General features: G+C 36.1%; 1 protein-coding gene across 1 annotated transcript; it reads left to right on the top strand.

Annotated features, from left to right (window-relative positions):
• Nucleotides 1–22,443, top strand: LOC140239729 (uncharacterized). Its single transcript, XM_072319551.1, has 11 exons — nucleotides 1–247; nucleotides 1,244–1,579; nucleotides 3,013–3,156; nucleotides 4,715–4,780; nucleotides 5,987–6,148; nucleotides 7,006–7,008; nucleotides 9,904–10,065; nucleotides 10,626–10,713; nucleotides 18,057–18,124; nucleotides 19,651–19,967; nucleotides 22,414–22,443. Exons 1-11 carry the CDS (start codon nucleotides 1–3, stop codon nucleotides 22,441–22,443), a joined length of 1,623 nt encoding a protein of 540 aa, XP_072175652.1.
• The last annotated feature ends 395 nt before the right edge of the window (nucleotides 22,444–22,838 follow it).

Raw genomic sequence — 22,838 nt, forward strand, 5'->3', positions numbered from 1 at the left:
ATGTTTGATGTAAGACCGCAAGCTGTGTACTGGGAGAAGGAGAACATGACGCATCCAGGACAGCCGCTGACCTTAGCTTCATTCTTTCAGCAGAAATTTACGAGCAAGATAGAAAGGTTCCACATGGACGAGGATTTCGGCCTCATAATTACCAACCTAGAAGTGTCTGATGAGGGTTACTACAAATGCCAAGTGGTGCTTCTAGATTTTAGTGATTTCTCGAATTCAACCTTTCTTACCGTGAATGGTGCGTTCAGAGTACAGTATAAAAGTGTTATAATAATCAGATTTATGATAAAGCGATATCATGCTAACACAATTAATCTGTTTGAAAAAAGGAAAATAACTTCAACAACTATTACATGACCCTCCTTCGCCAATCAATTTGACGCAATCTCTTGGTCTTTTTTTTTTAACTCAAGCATAACCCTGGAGCCTGATGTACGTTCTTAGTACTTTCTGAATGTCTTTCCTGTATAAAGTGCTCATTATGTTGAGACATGTCAGTGAAGGTCAAGACTGGTTTCACTGGTTGGTTATGAATACAATGAATCAATTATTGTAATCAGTAAACACAATCAAATCACTACTAGACTATCAAGGGATTATGCGACCATTTACAACGGTCAGTTGTGTTTGATCTTTGATAATCAAGATGGGTGTTTTGATCTCAATGAAAGAAGGAGAAATGGTTCACTATTTCAAAGCATTCGGCCGATGATGCAGATATCCTGTGCCTGAGTTGGTATGGGATGGTATGATATGGTACGGTTTATTAGATAAAAGATATTCTCGCTGCCAAGCGGCTGAATTGCAACATTTGCTCACAAAATGATACTACAATACAAAGTATCTGTGAACACAAATGAAGATCATATTCGTTTTAAAATGCTAAAAACAAATACCTACACTAGTATCATCTATTTCATGGGGGTTAAAACAATCACTATATCTAAGTGCGCATGGATATGTCAGGTGCGTAACTTGGTACCAATTATGTCCACGCAAAACGAAATAGGTGTTGTTATTCTATTTCATTTAATATTCTAAAACTTTTTTTTTGTCGAATAAATCTCCTTTAAGTTAAGTGCCCATGCCTGCCCAAGTGCACTCGGGACTAGTCTTCGATGAGTTTTATTGATATCGTCACGGTTGTGAGTTTTACTGGCTTTATTATTCTTAATGCTGTCTTCGTTAATATAGTCTAAATAATTATTGCAATTCTCATTAAAATTACTCTCAGCCATGGCTAAGGATCATATCATCGAACAATGTGTCGAAGAGGTTCATGGTTTGAGTCCTTGCACTATTCAAACGTCGAAGGAAGCCCCAACTTTTCATCTTGACTGTCGGCTCACGGGTTTCAAGCCAAACGTGTCGCTTGTGTGGAGCAAATCGGGTCGAGCACTGCCTCCAGTGAGGTCCAGCCAGCACACTTCTCCAGACGGGACTTTCGAGAGATTTGAGACAATAACTGTTACAGCCAGTCACGACACGGAACAAAACTTCACCTGTACGACATCAGGTGATTCCGTGAACGGAACCTCGTCAAAGGTTATCACTGTTTTACCTTTGAAAGGTGGGCAGTTAAGAAATATTTACTTCTATTAATCACTTTAGTACTTAATTATGTTTTTATACTAAGAATCTTTTCTTTATTGTACATTATACGATACATTATTATACTGTTAGTACAATACTATGCAACAATATACTTACATGCATATAACATAATTGATATAATCATATATGATATATATATATATATATAGTATTTATATGATATATATATATATATATATATATATATATATATATATGTGTGTGTGTGTGTAGGCATATTATATATAATATACTTAATCACATAAGATATATATATATATATATATATATATCAACATTATATATAGACAAACATATATCAATACATTACATAGATATGATATAATATTGTACGACACATACGTGTGTGTTGGCAAGACTGTGCGAATGTTTATCAGGTTTTTGTTTTCTTTTCCTTGTTTTTTTTTACCCTTGCACAGAGTGAGGTTAAAGACAACTGAATAATAGTTTTCTAAAAAGCAGTCTTGTCAATTGTACTATTTCTGACATTAAAAATACACTTCTGGTAAATAATGTTATCATTCAAAATCATACAAACCATATTTGAGACGCATCATACTCGATTTTCAAAAAGAGAATTTATCTATCACGTAATCTATCTGAATGTGATATTGGTTTAACCGTTTCTTGCTTAAGTTCGTTCAAATCTACAATTTTATATCATATCATAGCAACAAGATCACACAAGCTCATTGCATATAATTAAAGGCTTACATTATAGTGCATCAACTTGCATTTGACTCTCTCGACAGGATAGAGAAATTAAGACATTTGAAAATAGTAATGTGACATTTGATTGTGTGAACAATGCATATGCTTGTCTGTTTGTAAAAAAAAAAAAAAAGAAAACTGAAATTATGTTTATGACTTGTCCCTCCGCCCCCCTAAAAACCAACTTTGCCTTAAGGTACAACAGAGGAAAAATATAAAGAAATGCAAATGCAGCGATCTAGATTGAAATGTGCCATTTCAGCAAAAGAAATACAAACTAATATGTATATATATATAATATATGTATCATATACATATGTTGAAGAAAAAAAAAAAGAAACCCCAGAAATTTAGCAATTTCAATTCTCAAACGGGATTATAATGGTTCTGCATGGGTATAGAAATCATGTAAATATCATAATTTATATTGGCAGTTAAAATGTGTATATCATAATACCTATCAGTTTTTCCACACATTATTTCTGTGTGTTGCTTTCCTTTCAATTTGTAAATGCTCGGTTTACCCGTCCGTTTATGAGATTCCTTCCTCTTTCATGTACTTTAACCCTTTACTATACACAACGGGATTGGATATTGCTTTAATGGGGGATTCTTCATCCTAAAAATTACAAGTTCATTAATATCAATCGTTTATTGTGGTCTTTGTTACGTTTACAGAAGAAAAAGACACTTCATCAGGTCCAAACAGAATGGGGCTCGGAATTGGACTGACGTTGTTCATTCTGGTCCTAGTGATAATAGTACTCTTTCTGGTAACTGGAAAGCTTTTGCAGAAGTACAGACCAGAAATCATGCCTGAAGGTAAATAATATGTCATATTTGAGAGTATGCTATGTAAGTCAATTTGCTTGTTTCTTTTTTTTTAGTTTTCTTTTTTTTATACTTCATTGTGCTTTTGGGGATTTCGAGATTTCTGGTGAATTGCTCGTCATTTCTTTCTAAAATAGGTGGTATGCATTTACCTGCATAATCATTTCTATTTTTTATTTGGCAGAATCCTTTTATTAATTTGTTATTTCTGTACAACGTTCGGACTCTTTTTCACTGAGACCAATGTATCATTCTTCATAGTGTCTTTATCACATCCACCTTAGGAATAACGCCGAGTAGTAGTTGTCGTACTATATCTCGACTGTGACGTCATAAAGGCGTCATATCGCCTGTATTCAAACAACTATCAAGCATCACGAATCGACGAAATTTTGTTTAAAAAAATAAGTCATGGGTTAACTTCTGCGAGATTGTGGTCCGCACACGGGAAACTTAAAATGGTAAACCCAAGCTGTGACAGCCTGTGACTGAAACAAGTGACCGTGTGGAAATAAAATGAATGAATGAATGAATGAATTTACGTTTCAATCCCCTGTCACATCGTAAACATATAATAGTATGGCCTAGAACAGGTATCTTGTAAGACCTACAAAACGAGTTCACCGACCTCAAAACAGAGCCCTGTTTTATCAAAAGATATAATCGATTATAAATTTCTTTACCACACATGCTGCCATAGACTAACCATGGAAATCAATGCAAATCAATTACACTAATCATAAAACAGGGTCCAGTATATGTCTTTGCATATTTGTTATTGAACTGTACTTATGATGTCATATTCTGTGCATTTTTATGTCAAAACGTGGAAAGTGTAACTTACTGCAATATTTGTCTATACATTTTGTATACTTAACGATGTTCATTATTTGAATTGTATCTTCGTGTATCTGGATTAAATTTCTCGCAATTTGATCAGAGTAGGTTTCAAATTTTGAAGTATAGTTGACGGCATTGTAAGAATCCTTAAAGAGTGCATAGTCGACAACTTAAAGAGTGCATAGTCGACATCTGGCCAGAAAATACTCTTCTGTACAAGTCTGCGGGAGATCAATTATTTCAGACATCAAAGTATACCTTGTTTTTAACGAAAATGAAATTTATAAAGTATCGGTAGTCTCATGTTGAGACGTCATTTTACATACTTTCTTATCGTATCTATGCCCAAAGTAACATTACACTGTATATGAGCTGACACACTTTGTTAGAGACTATTCCTTCAATGAGCTACGGTGCGGATGATGATATAGGGATTACTGGTTGATTCTTGATAATGACTGCACAAATAGCATCATTTTGTCATAAATATTGAAAATAAACATTGCCCATTGCTAAAATGAATTTCCTCAGTTACATTATGTAGCCTCGAATTATGGCAAGATTGCACAGTCCCCAAGCGCTCCTAAAACAAAAACAAAAAAACAAAAAACAAAACCAATAACAAATAACAAACAAACCAACTAAAAGAATCTTGACTACTTCTTATCGTGTTATTTCTCTTTCTCTACATTTCTGACAAACTGTATAGGATTGACATGGATTCCATGCTGGAAGAAGCCATCAGAGAAGGACATTCCACTCATAGAGCGGAGGGGTAATATGACGTCTTGTACCTTCCGTCTCCCCCCCCCCCCCAACAAAACAGAACACAAAAGAACAAAAAAAAACACACACATACACCCATACACACACACACACACACAAAACGAGATCTTCCGGAACGATAACTTTAAAAATAGTTAATCAATCCAAATATGAAACTATTACATTACCCACATCCATTACCCACATCTTACAGAAAACACCATCCGATTTGCTTCAGCGGTTGAAGGAAAATGGGGATCTTTGAGTATGTCAGGAATAACTTCCCTCCAAGTTCTGCCCATTGTGTTCACACATTGATATGCAGTTCCAATTTGCTTAACTTGGAAGAATCACAGACCCATGCATGACATGCTTTACAATGATCCACATTTCTCTGTGAGCACTTGACCAAATTAAATGGAGCATTCTGCAAAATAAAGGTAAGATGATATATTTTTAGACCCTGAAATAACATTTTAGTAAGTTTAGTAATATTGACCGTTATCAATGCGGAAATCCGATTGTATTTTTTTTTTTTTTTAATGGGGGAGGGGACATATACGTGTATATTGCACGAGGGCGTGGGTGGGCAATGGGCATGCTGTATTTTTTTCTTTATTTCAGGATTGAACATCGAAACTAATTACACCGGTGTAGGTGCTCGTCGAATGTCTACAATAGCATCGTAATTAATCAGGTTTTCTGTTTAACTGCACTTTTTCGGTATTATTTTTAAGCTATCTAGTTTGCATCATTTTAGTGTTAAGACAAATATCTCAGCTTAGATAAGAGGGCAGAGAAGATCTCAAGCTTGTTAGATTTTTTATATACTCCTTAAATGAATAAAAGTTTGTTTTCATTAAACTATTCCAATTAATTCCAAGCTATTAAAGTTCATGTGTCTTTGTCTATTTCCAATGATTTTTTTTTTTTTAATCGAGTCAAATTGAAATTCAGAAAGAATATAGGATAGCTAACCTGCTGTGATCGTGGTTGGTTTGGTTATACTATAATGTACTTAGTTTCCCGGTGAGTACATGATTGAGAGAAACACCAAATTACCGAACTGTTCTTCTGTAATAGTGCGTATCTCTTCAATAATTATTGCTTTCGGAACTTTAATGTCTTGTAGACAAAGATGGACGACACAAAACCAGAAAGCTGTATTTGTGGCTTCTTTGTATGTATGTATGTTTGTTTGTTTGTTTTTACATAGCCCGAGTGCGAGAGGATCTTCGAGATAAAATACGTAACTACAGACCGGGGAGTGCCCGGGAAATGAACCTAGGCGATCTGAAGCTAGTCAACATCAATCTATTCGGACAGATGAGCGCAGGAAAATCTGCCTTCATTAACTCGCTTTTCTTTGCCTTCAAAGGTAAGTCTGCATATTCTGTTGGGAGATTACTTCGTAGCTAAAGAATTGTCCTCGATGATTTCAAGAAGGTAAGGTGATTCATGATATTGTAACAAAACAGTCCTGCATGTATCCGTGAGTTTTACAGCGAAACATTGTTTTTCTGCTGTAAAGATGATATCCTCATCTATACAACATACTACAGTGTATATCGTAAATTTACAGACGCAATACACCTTCCTCTTCTCTCAGAGCAATTCTGTTCTAAAACTCAACTTGATTTGATATAAGCATGGAAATAAAAACAAATAGAATATGAGGAGTGGTCAGTAATACTTTCAGCACATCCGTAAGGATGAATTACAGTCAAACCTGTCCATAGCGGCCACCCAAGAGAAACGGAAAATGTGGCCGTTATAGACAGGTTATCTAACTTAGTGTGCATTGCTTACATGTACATCATCGTTGTATCCTTAAATGTACATGTATGTGTATACGTATGCACACACCGTGTGTTTCGTGCATTTAAACATGATGGTGTATATGAAATTGTTGCACAGTAGTATGTGTATTGTCTTGAAGAAAGCTTTACACTAGTGCATTATTACGATTGAATGAGGGATGAATGCAGCAATGGCGATCACTGAACGTTGCCCGCACGGCTAAAAAGCAGAAAAACACGCTGAATCATCGGCTCGGCTACGTCTCCATTGGGTTTTTGGCCGCTATAGACAGGTTAAAGTCGACCGCGGGAAACAACATTTGTGGCCGCTGGCCGCGTTAGACAGGTGGCCGCTATACACAGGGTCTCTAACAGGGCTTAACTCTCGGGGGGGGGGGGGGGGGAATTGGGATTTTTCAGTGGCCGCTATAGACAGGTGGTCATAATAGACAGGTGGCCGCTGAGGCAGGTTTGACTGTACGCTGAAATAAAAGACAACAGGATTTATATGCTAATTAAGAAAGTAATGGATTTATGATAAGACACTCACTATTGCACTCGCACAGCACTCACCCACATCTTCTTTTCCCCTCTTAAGCATACTATTGTAATGTAGAAAAAAACACCCTGTACTTTTTGTGAGAGGCACACCTGAGTTATATTTCCCAATTAAGCCATCTGAGCCCAGTCAAGCTATGCTTACGCGGGCGGTCTCCTGCAGCTTCCTTATTGAATCAAATGTACTGTCTTATTTGTATTATATGTAACTATAAATGTTTTACAAAGATTTACGTTATGCGTGTAGTATAAACTGTACTTTTGTGTGGTTCCTTTGTCATTTGGTTATGTTTTGTTTAAATTTTGTCACATTAATGTTATTAATTTTTTATATTTTTTCATTTGTTTTCATTTGAGAAGGAAAATAAATACGGACGAACAAACGAACGAATATAATTCATTCATTCATGTTTTTATTTTCATTTTCAATCAATATACAAAGGGAATACAAACGTCAAATGAGTACATATCTTGTAACATTATAATACATATTGTTTCATAAAGGACTTTGTGGAAAATTGAGGGGCTGCTAAAAAGCGAACTTGCATAGTGCAGTCCCCTCACTTACGTTACATTACTACAGTACATAGCTCACAATACTACAATACGTGTACCGTACAAGTTAATCATTGAAAGTATACACTTTTCATTACATCAATGGCAACATGAAACATCCACTTTCACACACACACACACACACACGTACACACACATGCATACATATACATACACACACAGAAGAGAGTAGGGAAAGAGAGGGAGGGAGGGAGAGGGGGGAGTGGTATAGAGAGAGAGAGCGAAGGGCAGGTAAGTATTCTCGATGCAGGGCAAAGAAAAGAGAAAAATAATTCCAAAACAGGCAAACTAATCATTGGGTACATAATAACTAATCAAATATTTCTTTAGATTACTAGAAAATGATTTCAAACTAGGGAATTCCAAAATTTTGGCCACTATAAATAAACGTAGATTTCATATACAGAGTTCGAGTAAGGGGCAAATGATACTCGTCTGTTTGACGAGTGGGGTATTTATGGATACTTTTATTCTTATTAAACATATTTTGAAGAACTAAAGGGAGTGAACTGTTATGTAAACTATACATAAATTGACCAAGATAATAATAATACAAATCCCTAACTTTAAAAACCTTATTTTCCACAAATAAATCACGAGTATGGGAATATTTGGAGGTATTACATATTACTCGAAGTGCTAAAAAATAAATCTATCTAAATAAGTTGTATGTGTATTCCCCATACTATAATTCCGTACGTTAGATAAGGTAAAATGAACGTTGAATATAACATTAACAACGTTTTAACAGGAAAAAAAAACAACTATACTTTATCAATTACACCTATGTTACTTGAAATTGTACGGCATATACAATCTATATGTTGTTTCCAAGAGAGCTTATTATCTACAGTTAGACCGAGAAATCTAACAGAATAAACCCATTTATCACTTCATTTTCAAAAATTATATCATGTGGCAATCTATCAAGGGCATTACAAAATAACATCACACTTGTTTTATGTGAAATAAAAGATTTACGTATGATAACAGAAATATTTAATTCACATTTATCGAATATTGGCCGGAATCTTTGTGAAAATATCCCGTTGTCTAGTGATATGTTTTATGATTACTTTATTTCACATCCATCATTCTTAATTTTAGAAATAACATTTCATTCCTTATGCTTAATCAATGTTTCATTATTCAATTTCCAAGTATTACGCATATCATTTTTAAACAAATCTAATTTTCTTATATGATAATTCTTTTTTTCTTTACGCAATTCCATGGTGAGAGTATTTTTATATGCAGTATATTAATTACTTATCACCGGGATTGCTGTGTTTTTTAACCTTATATACATAATATAGATTATTTTTACGATTAAATGAACGTAATAATGACTTTGACACCCATGGCAATCTAAGATCACACTTGTAATTACGCAACTTCTTTCTAACTAATGGAATATGCATATCTAATAAAGTAACAATCTTATTTATGAAAAAAATATAAGCTATATTCGTATCTTGCAACACATATAAATCAGACGATGCGATTTCCATCAAAGACTCTTGAAACCGGACTATATTCTGAGATGTAAACTTACGCCTTCTTTCATAATTTTGAACTTTCTTAGTCTTTAAATGTAAAGATGAGCACATGTAAATTGCATAATGATCAGATATATCCGTAAGTATAATAGCAGAATCAGGAAGAGGGTTAACATTCCAAAAAAAATATACATATCTATTAAAGTGGCAGATTATTCTGTCACACGGTTTGGTTTTGAAATCAAGGGTGAGAAATATGCAGAGAGCATAATATTGAGAAATTCCTCGGGGTTATACAAATCATTACATTTACTTAAATCAATATTAAAGTCACCCATTAGATAACATTCTTCATTTGAAACTGAAGGTTCTTGTAATATTTCATAAAAAAATTAAAAAAACCCTATTTTATATATGAGTATAACGATACTGGGGATTATTTCCTACATGTATGTATTTCATTAAATTTTAGTAAACATCCCCCTCCATGGCTGACCTTCAGAAAGTTCAAAATGCAGGGTCATAGAGAGTTTGAGCTGCTGTACCCATACATGTGCCAAATTTGATGGCAATACATGGAAAATCAAGATAACGAAGTAATTCTATATGGGGCTCAATGTCTCCCCCTCCCCCCCCCCTCCGAGTCCTGGTAATGTCAAAATAGCTTGGGTTTTATAGGATTAAATATGCCTCTCGTACAGGAACATTTGACGATGTAGCAGCTGAAGGAACTGCTGAGAGCGGGGGTGGTCACACCAAACAGCGTAACCACCATCCGTTGACTGACTACATTACAGTGCAGGACAACCGTGGAATGCAGAACTTTGACTTAGATGAACTAGACCGGATTAAAGATGAAATAAGTAAGTTCAACGTCCAACGTCATATTCTTACTCAAGGGGAACACGAGGATGTACATAGGAGGAGAAAGGGAGCGATAAATGAAATTATTCTTTCTCACTTTCCGTCGACATTTCTAGAATCAGTTTCATTGTCACGACATTAACATCGTTTTTAAACCAATATCTGATAATGTAATTGTACTTAGTAATAAGGCACTGACAATAGAAACGTTGTATTCTTAGAGTTAATTTATATCACACTGTTGATTATCAAAAAAAAAGTTTCAATGTTTATCATTTTTTTTTTTTTACCATAGGTACCAGCTGATACTTTACCATTTGCCCTGCCAGGAGAAGCGATTTAAAGCGTGTAGGGGTTGTACTGATTAGGCAATTTCAAGAAAATCCTAACTGAGAGTAGATGCGTGCAATGATAAACAATGTACCTCTTGCTTTCCCATGCATGTATACAGTTCATCATGTTCATAACATTACCGTAGGATATTTGAACTAACATTTATTTTGACAGTGAGTGTCAATAACATTAACACGTTGTTAATGCTGACTATTTTTTTTTTCAGAGGGTTGCAGAAGCATGGACACGGAGCACAAAATAAAGAAAGACAAGTCTCAAGAATGCCATGCAGCTGTCTTAGTATACCACAAAACGTGAGTTAAACATCAACTGGAAAATAAAAGAAGTAGGCCCTTCATGTATATATGAAATGATTAGACAAAATGGAGCATGTTAGATTTCACTCTATTTGTTATTTGTATAAGGGAATTTGTCTTTTGCACTATTGTTATACCAAGTATACGAATTGTGAAACGCAAATGTATATTCATGATGCTCTCTATACCGGATCGATTAAAAAAAAGAAGAATCCTAAGGCTGCTTCCTTTTGTGAAGCCGAAGTATGAACTAATCTTATCCATACACACAGAGAAATTAGGGTTCTATTAGGGTTCTTATTTGCACCCTACGAGCAAATCTAACTAAGTGGCACCTTATAGGGTTCGGGATGGATGTAGAGGTGCAAATCCGAACCCTAAAGGGAGCCAAGTCTTAAGGGTTCGAATTTGGAACCATTCCATAGTCTTTCCCGAAAGCTGACATGTGGGTGTTGAATGGTGTTTGCTTAAAATGCCACACTATTTTTGGATATTATCGTATATTTTTATTTGAAAATATAACTACACGTTGTTAAAGACTGACAGTGTCATCCGTAATACTGTACTAAAAAAATACTACTTGAATTAAACATTTGTTTTTTCTTCTCGCACCGGGATCAAGAATATCATTTCAATGACGTTATCATAGAGAGAAAGCAAACGAGTACAAGTACACGTATTATGCGTGCACTTGACGCGTGGACCGTTGAGCACTTGGTCAATGGCAAAACTAAAATCGCATGCGCACGCCACGCCGTAGGTCGCGCGGTATACGTACGTGCATACTACTGACGTTCCTCGTTTGGAATGGACAGACGACCGTGAGGTTTGGATGATGAATTAATCTTTTTGATGGGCCAAACGTTGTGAGTAGATAATTGTACTGTAATTCCGTTGAAAATATTTCACAGTGATCGATGATATGTGTGAATTATGCTCATAGAATGCTGAGTGGTGAAAACTGATGCGAAAGAGTTGTATCGAGGTACGTGTGTACTAACATGTCAGAAGTGCGATCATACATACAGTAAAGCATAGCGAATAAGTCAATGAAAGTGCACGTTAATACGGAAAGCCTCAACCAAGGTACTAACTACGACCAACAGCCCCATATGCATAGCGTAATTACGCTATGCGTATGGGGCTGCTGGACGCAGTTACCAAGGTACGTACGTAAATAGGTGACCGGATATTGTCGCATCATTTTCGTTAATGGGAATTATTACGTTTGAGCCGAGTTGAGGCTCAGTTGGATATTGGTTTCTGTGAAGTTGACAGAAAGAACGATGTAGGCATGTATGATGTGCCTAATGAAGAAAAATAGTGTTCCTGGTTCATTTAGGAGAATTTAAGACATGTATGAAGATTGAAGTCAGAAAATTTAGGTTGGCCTTGACTCCTTGTTGTCTATCAATGAAAATAGAATGTGTGTTATAAACATAAAATGTCTGTTATCACAGAGCATAAGCAATGATACACGATATGTGAATTTAGATAATATCCACTGGAGAAGTTGCATGTGCTAGACATGACATAAAATAAGTCACACAAACAAGGTATGTAAATGGTAAATCACTCCAGAAGTTCAAATACTTGATCCCATACTTTAGCAGGTAGATATTCCAATATTGACTGTATGTTGAACTTTGTTTTATTCAATTACAGGTTGAACCTTGCTGATCCATGCTGATGCATGGTGTTAGCTTGGTCTCATACTGGGCCAAAGGGACCTGTGTTTGATTGATTATTTATCATCGAGTTCACTATGCATGAAGTTTAATGATGGTCTTCAGGATGAGTGATGCAGGTCAACCTCGAGAGACTGGTGAGCCATATAGGATGCCAGAGCTGGAGATGGAAGATGTTCAGGATGTCAATCCTGGTTCCTCGTTGAGTCAGTGTGGAAGCCATGCCAGTTCTTCTGAGAGTGATGGCCAGAAGGGCATATTATTTGGCAGCTGAAGCAGCTGCTATAGAAACGCATAAAAAACTAGAGCTCGAGGAGTTTCGACTTATGCAGCGTAAGATGAGATTAGCTATGAAGACCATGCTGCATGTTGCTGAAGCAGAGGAGCAGATATACCTTGACTACGAGAACAAGAAGTTGGGAGTCGGCTTTCCTGTGAAAGCAGAGGATGAAACCTTGCTGTACCCAACTGAATGTGCCAACCAACCAGTACACACGAGTGCACCGATTTCCCTGACTAGAGAAGTAGCAAAAAAGTTATTTTCAAATTTTCTTTGACTTTTAGCAGATATAATGCAAAAGCCAATAAGATCATCAGCATCATGTAGTATCCCTGAACCAGGTTTGATGAAAGCCCATCAATTTTTCCGTAGATACATCCGTACAGACCGGGAGACAGACAGGCAACCTGAAAACATATGCCTCCGGCACCATTCAGGGCGGAGGCATAATAATGAGACTCCTATATGTCATGTATGTTTAAACCATATAAAATTTGAGACGGGCCACATTGAATTCCCCCCCCCCCATTAGAATTGCTAAACACCACGGCTCTAGAAACATCTTTCCATTTTAATCCAGAAAGTAATCACCTCCCTGTTTTTAGCCGAGGGTGAGAATAAAGCCACTCCATGAAATGAAGATTAGCATTTTTTTTTTTGCAAAATATATGTGAAAATGTCTAATTTCATAGATAACAGTAACTATTTATTCTGTCTTCTAAACTGTTGTCAGGTTATTCCCTTTCTTAGAATGCACTGGCCTTTAATATTAACAAGAATACTCTAAAGAAATATATAATAGAAAAATACAAGAGAACGAACTTGCAAATTACAAATTTAAACACAGTCTAAAAAGAACTTGACTTCTATTCACTTTTATCTTCTTCTTTTTTGGGGGGGGGGGGTGCATAATGAATGAAAATATGAATCTGCTAATGGATATGAAATACTCAAAGTATGCTTTCCATTATATTTCATACTAGATGGGGTTAGTTTGTATTGTTCATATTTTATATAGTTATTTCTTCACCATCGATAGCCTCAGTGCTTCAACAACACATGCACACTTTGAATTGATTGTTTAAGTAGGGAACACAAAAAAAATAAGTCGCCTGCTGTTTTTTGTAGTAGACAGCCACACAATAACATGTCAATTTTGGGCAATCTCTGGCAATGCAATGTCATAAGTGGAGTAGCTTTGTGACACTTGACAAAAGCATGATTTTCTCACAAACCCTTTATGTATATAAGGATTAAAAAAATAGAGTTTGTTCCAAAACCTGAGAAAGCTCAACATATCATATCTACTTCTTTTTTTTTTTTTTTTTTTGCATATAAAAGAACACTGGACTTCACTCTTTAAGAAGGCAGAAACTATTATCAATTCCTTACATACGTCAGTGACTTGTCAAGGAAATGTGCATGTTTTTCCTAAAAGAAAAAAAAATGAAATTCTTTTTAGGTTTTCCTTGAATTGTTCTACGCATGTGACATCATAAACTCTTCTCACTCTGCTGCGACTGCACAAATGTTTTAAAGATTATTAACTTTTGAACTGAATGTCCGCTTTTCAATTTTTTTTTCTGATGTGTTCTAATAGTATAAGCTAGCTTGGGGTACCAGTTTGAGCATGTGCAGAAAAAGGTTATTTGTACCGAGAGACAGGTTGGTTTTTTTAATTTCACTGAGATAAGCATGTGTAATGCTAGGATTATTCATGGAATCCTTATAAATGGTGCCTGCCAGTACATCCACTTGACAGCAAGCCTGGTATTTGGCAATGTTAACACACAAAAAAAGTTTGTTAACATATTCAAGACAGCACTTGATAAAATAGATGATTCCCTAAGTGTTGATTGACGAACCATACTGGTCACTTCATCTACACTGGTTAGGTTCATTCTTTGTTTGAATATGAGTTCCATAAATGGCTATGGTGGGCAAGCTGCTGCATTATGTCACTTTGCATTGAGTGAAGTGCCTAACCAACTGAGAAAAATGAAAGGTCATTTGTACCTATGTGCACATGAGCTATCTCCGGACTGGCTTATTGCTGCGCATTCACTCAATCCACATGTAGGTCTATATGAAGGTGGACTTGCCCTCTAACTCTGATTATAATTTCAAGCTTTCTTTAAGTAGGTTGTATAAAGTGGTGATATATTTGTGTAAGGTTTGGTGAAAATTAAGTGTTGAAATCATAAATGATTGGGAGAGTTGTGAGACTGTAACATCAACACTTGAGGTATTTCTCGTGCATGATCATAAATCTCTGTAAAATATTGATGGTAATAGTAATAATAATAATAATAATGATGATAATAATAATAGGAATAATAATGATGATAATAGTAATAATAATATATTTTGCTCCCGATCATTATGCTTGTGATGGTGCCAATACCAATAACTGCTTATAAATGTGAAAAATCGACTGCTCTTTACAATATTTTGAATGTTGGGGCTAAACTGCATACATTGTGTAATTATATTTTTGGTCTACTGAGTACAATGTGCTTCTTGTTTCCATCGCTTGGAAAAAAAAAACCCAATGTATCAAAAAAACAAAACTGTTTTTAAACTTGTCTCACTGAAGACATATTCCTTCCTCTTTATGTCCTGTTTGTCATACCACTGATTGGTTAACCTTATTTTCCCTTTCTTAGGTAACATTTTCTGTGGAATTGTTAGTGTTAATTTGATGCAATAAAAAGTGTATTCAGATGTGCTATTCTGCCCGAGATTTATAACTGGGACATATCTTTAGCTGTGTGCATAAAAAAGTAACCAAATTTAGATGTGCATTCTTCATTTTTTGATTCTTTTTTCACCTTATCATTGGTGTAATTGTATATGAAAAACAAAATGTGAAGTATACTAATTGTATAATGGGGCACATTCGCAAGCTCTCAAGCTTGGAATTGGATGGAATATGTCAGTACAAGTAGTGAGTTTCAAATATATATGACAGAACTTTGCCATACCCTTCATTGTTTTGGCAGTAACTTGTGTACAAGAAATCAGAGTTGACATATCGCTGTTAATGTCTAAGAGCGTCATAAAGGTGCTTTTGATTACCGTAAGATGTACCGGTAAATTCAAGGTACATATCTATGATCCATTCTAGAAGTAAAAGGACAATGTGAAAGATATTTGTCACATAGTTTACTATTACTCTGCACAAGCTTCAGGGATTTTTTGTATAAAAAGAATTAGTGCTTTTTGTCAATGTGGTAACTTCCTTTAAAAGAAGCAAAAGTAATCATTTGATGGAAAGAACAAATATTTTTCTTCTTATTCAATGTACTGACCAAATTTCATACATTTTTGATTTACATTGCCCTTTTTATGACAAAATATGCATCTCGTATGAGAATTTGTAGAAATACAATGTATATTTGATGTTCATTTTAAAGTAAACCATGAAAAAGAAAATCGCTGTTAACTTGTCCCTCTTCCATGAGACATATAATAAAATGTTAATAATTTATATGTAAGTATGCACTGTATTCATCATGTTTATGTTCTATTTGTTGTTGAATTGAAGTCTCTGACTTCAGTTTTCGAAAGATTGTGGATTTAATTGACTGAGAAACTGTGTGTAAATCTGTGCATGCTATTTTTGCTTCATGTCTGGAGTGTTACCGTAGGTAATTGTTTGTGAAGTCAGTGAATGCATCCAGTATATGATTATTTTGGTTTAAAAAAAAGGTTATAATTTTCACCACATGGGGTGCAGAAAGGTAACCCTAAATAGAGACGTGTGCAAATTGTATTGCATCCTATATTGCGGTGACTTTATCACCCCATAGGGTGCAAAATTACAACAATAACAGTATGAACCATAATGGGTACAGGTATGAGGTGCAGAAGGGGAACCCTGTATAGAGGTCCATATTTGCACCTTATAGGGTGTTGAATATAGGGTGCTAAATAAGAACCCCCCAAAATAGAACCCTAAATGGAGCCGCTGGTGTTACAACGATATGAACCTGAAAGGGTGCAAATTTGCACCTGAATTTTTGTTCACCCTATGGGGTGCAGAAAGGGAACCCAATGGAGGGGTGCAAATATGCACCATATCTGGTGTTAAATATAGGGTGCTAAATAAGCACCCTCAAAAATAGAACCCTAAATGGAGCCGCTGGTGTTACAACGATATGAACCCTATTGGGTGCAAAAGGGAACCCAATGGAGGGGTGCAAATATGCACCATATATGGTGTTAAATATAGGGTGCTAAATAAGCACCCCCCAAAATAGAACCCTAAATGGAGCCGCTGGTGTTACAACGATATGCACCCTCTAGGGTGCAAATTAGAACCGTAATTTCTCTGTGTGTAGTTTCTGCTATACGTAGGACAGGATGGGACAAATTACTGTAAACATTCAACTCGCGATAGGTTAAGCGTGTTTTCAGATAGTGCGATATCCGACGGAAATCCCTCAATACTTTAATGACATACTTACAGTAGGAAGTCACGGTGAACAGCCGCCGAGATTGAAAATGACATTGGGCATGCGATATTCATGAAATAAAAATCGCAGAAAATGCACATTTTTTTGATAAAGGAAAACAAAGTCGGATGGCTTTTACGTCCGCGATATTTTGCCTTATATTCTATGCACATTATGATGTAGAAGCAGAACACATTTGTAATAATTGCAAAAACGTTAATTAACAAAGTACATGTAAAAATGAGTAGCAAGATGAAGAAAACATATGTATTCGCATATTTTGAATTAAATAAGGAAGGGGATGGAAATAGAGGGTACCACTAAAATGCAAACCTTGTACTATATGAGACCTTCAGAAAATACATGAGAAAATGAGTAATGAATTAACAAACTACAAACCCATATAAAACAAAATCAAAAGAGCCAATGTCAACTGACATGAAATGAACTTAAGAAGGAAAGAAAAAGAAGATTAAAGGGGAGAAATGAAACTACAACACCGCCATCGTGGACAGAAGAAAAGTGGATCTCATGATGTAAGAATATTGATTAAAATCAACCGGGATTGAATATATTACAAAGAATGTTTGTGTACAAAGTTATACCTGTAAGATTGAAGAAGAGCTGACATAAAAGAAGGAGAGACTAGACACAATGGTATATACCGTGTGATAACAGGAACATAATGCGGAGAACTTGTGTTTGACAGGTTATTTTTCTCTAATGGCAAAAAATACATATCTATTATCGTTTAATGGCTAAATGAATGGTGACTTGATTAACATAATTAAGCGAACATAATGCAGTTGTATACAATAAGATTTCAAAAAAAAATGTTCATTTATTCTATTATCAAAAAGTGTTATTCGCATCACAATGTGTAGTAAATAGAAATGTTTTTGCTTTGATTTGCAGGCAGATAGGCGAGCATGAAGCTCATAGATTCATCCACCACTTCTTCCAAGAGGTGAAGAAAATTCATGGTACGTTTAATTTGCTCCTTCTCTTTTTAGATACGTGTTCTTGAGATGATAAAAATAAGAGCATTGAAGTCAAATAATCATCTTGTTGAGCTGAAGTGACAAGACACAGCTTGTTCGATGAATAAAGATCACAGGCACTGCAAATACAATAATTTAATTTCTAATGATAGCAATCATCCTCTACAGAATCTCCGTTCTGTTGTCATAAACTATTTTTCAAGAAAAATGCAGGCTATACGCATATAAACTTGTCCTTTTTCACTATTTTTTTTTTGGTCAAGAAGCCATTGCAGAACTCGTGCAGTCACACGCGTACTTTTAAAGAACACAAAGGAATCCTGCGATTCCAATACGTGTGAGAAAATTGAGTTTCAGACCACTGAAACCATCAGTTACACAATACTTGTGATACCTTGTTCACAATATAGCTATGCTTGTGAATCAGAGGAATTTTTAATCCTTGATGACTACTATACTATATTGAAATCGACGTAAGCTCATTTTGGTCAGGTTTACGTTCTAGGATTTTCTGCGTCGTATCCTGTTTGATTGTTCTTCATTTCACATTATCTGTTTGCATTTTTTTAGTCTGTGAAGTTTGAAAAGTCAGGCAGATTGTCGGATATAATATGGCGGCAGATTTGGAACAAACAAAGATGATTAGATGGATGTAGAGACAAACTCTCAAATCACTGTGTAACTATGACTCAGAGACATTCGGGTTTTCTTCACTCTCTTTACATTTTTCATCTCACACTTTAGCTTGCATTAGTCAACGCACAAACATGTAGAAACACACAAATATATAAATGCATTCATATATGAAGAGTTTGTTCGCAAAAAACGATAAGTCCATATTTGCCAAATGGAGATATTTGCGATTAAAGGTCAAGAGAAATAAAGAGAATAAGAAATGTTTTGGTTCTTTTGACCATAACTTCAAAAATGTACCTTTATATGTAGTGACCAATATATCATTTAAAAGATATTATTTTGTACTTTATGACAGAGACCGTACTTCAAAATCTTCAGAAATGGACATATCGGTTTTTGCGAACAAACTCTTCATATACAGAATAATGTATGACATATATGCGTAATAAATGCATGTATATGTGTGTGTGTGTGTGTGTGTGTGTGTGTGTATGTATGTGAGGGTCTTATTTATCTATATTTTTTAATTTGCAATTATATTGACTAAAACAAACATCCTCTTTGCCAACAGAAGTTGTCAAGTGGTTGTTGTGGGTATGTGTGTGTGTGTGTGTGTGTGTGTGTGTATCTATATGGGTATGTGCTTTTGGTAGACCCTCTATTTGGACTTGTCTTTTGAGGCATTACATCAGGCGTTACACTGTCCTGAAGTTGAGCAAAGATGGAAAGAGATATAATTGCTAACTGAAGATCGAAATTGCTTTGACTTTCATCACTTCGCGCGATATTGAAAATTTGCTTGCGTCAATTTCGGGACATTACGCCAGCCATGGTGACTCTCCACTCAAAATGTCTCTTGAATCTTCCCTCAGCGTCTTCACCACTGCTCGTTATAACTCACGGGGATGAATACCCAGACGCCAGGACTGTAGTTCAGAATGTCAAAAACTTCGTCGGCGACCAGAAAAGAATCCTTTTGTTGGCTAATTACAGAGAGGATGATCACAATGAGGACGTCGAGAAGGACATCGAGCTGTTGCAGTTTCTGTGGACGACTTTGAAGACTTGCGATCAGAATGCCTACAATCTTGCTATCAAGAACGAGGAGATTATTGTCGAAGAGCCCAAGCCAAAACGTCCCACCACTTCCTCTCAAAGTCATCGGGAAAGAGAAGCGCAAAGACCTAGCGTAAAACCAAAAAATGAAAGCTCGTGCAGTGTAATGTAATCCAACATTTTATGCCCGCCCTTTATTGTCAACTCAGTCCTGGTAAGTTTGTCTACGATTACAAGTTAGGAAAATATGCTATGGTCTGAAGGAAACATCATGCTGTTGATGGCAAGAAAGCAATTCTCACTGGAGTTATAGAGCCCCACTAAATGAAGGGTGAAAGTCGTTATAGACAATCATGTTCGGTTTGGATGCTGTTTATTATGTCAATACCTAATTCAGTCATAACTTGGGGAACTTCAGTTGTCTGAGAGAGAGAGAGAGAGAGAGTGAGAATGCAACTGACCATTTTCCATAACCCAGTGAATTATCTTTCTTGAATCATTTGTTTTATATATAAGCCCCTCCCATTTTGACCGATATGTTATAAGTCTTTTATAACCGATTATGTCTGTGTGATAGTGAAGTCGGGTATAATAGAGGGTCTTCATCTTGCCAGTTTGGAGTAGACAAATTTTCCAGTCCAGTTGCAGCAAACAGTTTTCTACGCGTGTGTTTTCGTCTGGAGGTATAGACATGAGTTAGATTATGTGCCCATGTGTGTGTGTGTGGGGGGGGGGGGGAGAAGGTGTGATACTTAATCGAAATAAAAGAAAATAAACTCCCTAATTGGGGAAATGAGGGTAGAAAGGGGAAAATGAGACTGATTTGCCGTTTGATGATATTAATGTGGAGGTTTATTACGCAGTGGACATGATGGATAAAAAGGCAATGCCAAGTACAGTAGGACCTCCAATATCCGGCCACGTTGGGACCGGCAGGCATCCGCGATAATCGATTTAGCCGGATACGAGATATATCATGCTCAGCACAGCACTTTCCAGCATGATTATGCTAGGGGTATACTTATATTATTACCAATTCGCTATTATTATGATTATCTGCATGTGTCATATCTAATTAATTGATACTAACATGAAACGAAATATAATAGTAATATATCCTTCACGTATAATGTTTATATGATTGATATTGACCAATAATGGGATCGACAGTTATACTGTAACCACTGCTGTGCACTCAGTGCCAGTGACACGTGCGACACATTACCTGTCATTGACGTCGTCTCACGAACTGACTTAAAAAGTTACAATCCGCTGCAATGATTAGAAGATGTCCCGACGTGTATTCGCACGATAATGGTTGAACTTGTGTTCGTTTTGAGTGTGACTGGCACTAAAAATGCAACAAAATGTAACAAGATATGTAAGCCAGTCGACGTCCGGATAACAGAGAATCTGGTTAAGCAATGGCCGGATAATCGAGGTCCCACTGTATGACACGTCTACGACCTCGTGATCCTATCCTCGATGTACGTCGCAGACATTAAAGTAGATGATAGACGATGAAAACAAAGAGTGTCACGCCGTGACATATTCGCCAGCGAGAGATATTTTGTGTGCAAAGAATTTGCAATGAACTGTCATTTGACCATTTTCGTCCCAGTCAGCCAAATTCGTAGGGCCGAATGCCTTAATGCATGAGTTGTGGTAAGAACTACAGTGTAAATACAAACGGTTTTCAGTTTAGCGAAGTAGAATCTCAGAGAGGAGAATGAGCAGCGGCATGGGACATCTAGCCACAGTACGTTAAAAGTAATTATTGTCAGGCCTCAAATTATTGCTTTATTCTTCGAATGTGCATTGAAAGAACATTGTATATTTGGCGTTAATTTCACTTTAATGTGGCAAGCTACGTACAGCACACATGGGTTGCCAATATAATGTTTTAAAACAGAGGCTGGCGTTCCTTGAGTGAGAGACCAGGGGGGCATTTCATGAAGCATTTTGTCCGACAACTTGTCGGACAAATTTGCTCTCAGCCAATCAGATGCAAGGATTTCAGTAGCTTTTAACATTTTGTCAGACGAAATATCTGACAAAATGGTTCATGAAATGCCACCCAGAGCTGCGGCGTAGGGTCCCGCTGGGTATGTGGCTGTAACTATAATAGTGCATTAGAGAATCTACTGTCTATTTATTGTGTATATGTTTTGCTTATGTTTAGCGAATCGTGTATTTTGTACCGTTTCCGATCACCGTAAACTAAACAAAAAAAAAGTTTATGACCGAGGTTTGGAAACTAAATTGGAAAATCGTTATTGCCATCAGTTTTGTTGAATGACACAAGTCAACTGGAGAATGGAGTGAAAATTCACTTCAGACTAGAGGGTGCGCTTAGCATGTCATCATGTATGAAAATATATTTATGCCATTTTCCTCAATTTTGGAGCTTTTGATGACTAAAGCTGGTTATTCCGAGACCAAAGCGATGCCTTTTAGATGTGGTCAAACATATTTTAGGTCTTGACTTCATATTTGACAAAATGAAATTGAAACGTCTGCGTCTGTGTGTGTGTCTGTGTTTGTGTATTATAGTCATTTTCACGATTCTCATGTGATAGATCCACGGCACAGTGGAGGTGAAGAAGTGATGTGGGTTGGGGTGAGGTGGATGGGCAGTCAGTAGGAAGCAGTGTAAGTAGATAGCTAGCAAATTGCAAGAGCAGTTGCATATGTTACGCTTGTATGTATATGTTGATATAATATGTATAGTAACACTTCTGATATAATATGTATTGTAACACTTCTGATATAATATGTATTGTAACACTTCTGATATAATATGTATTGTAACACTTCTGGAACTTGAGAAAGTAGGTTGAATCCGAAGGTGCGTTTGTATACTTTATATGATTTCTTTTAATGTGTGCTGTTTTCAATGCATCATCTATAATTATGAGGCTAAATGACGCTGTATAAACTAGTCGCATTTGTGAGACTGTACATGGTGTTGTAATGCTGGTTTGCATTTTTTTTTTCCACAGAG

Source organism: Diadema setosum, chromosome 16 (genome assembly GCF_964275005.1).
Source record: "Diadema setosum chromosome 16, eeDiaSeto1, whole genome shotgun sequence".
Lineage (NCBI taxonomy): Eukaryota > Metazoa > Echinodermata > Echinoidea > Diadematoida > Diadematidae > Diadema > Diadema setosum.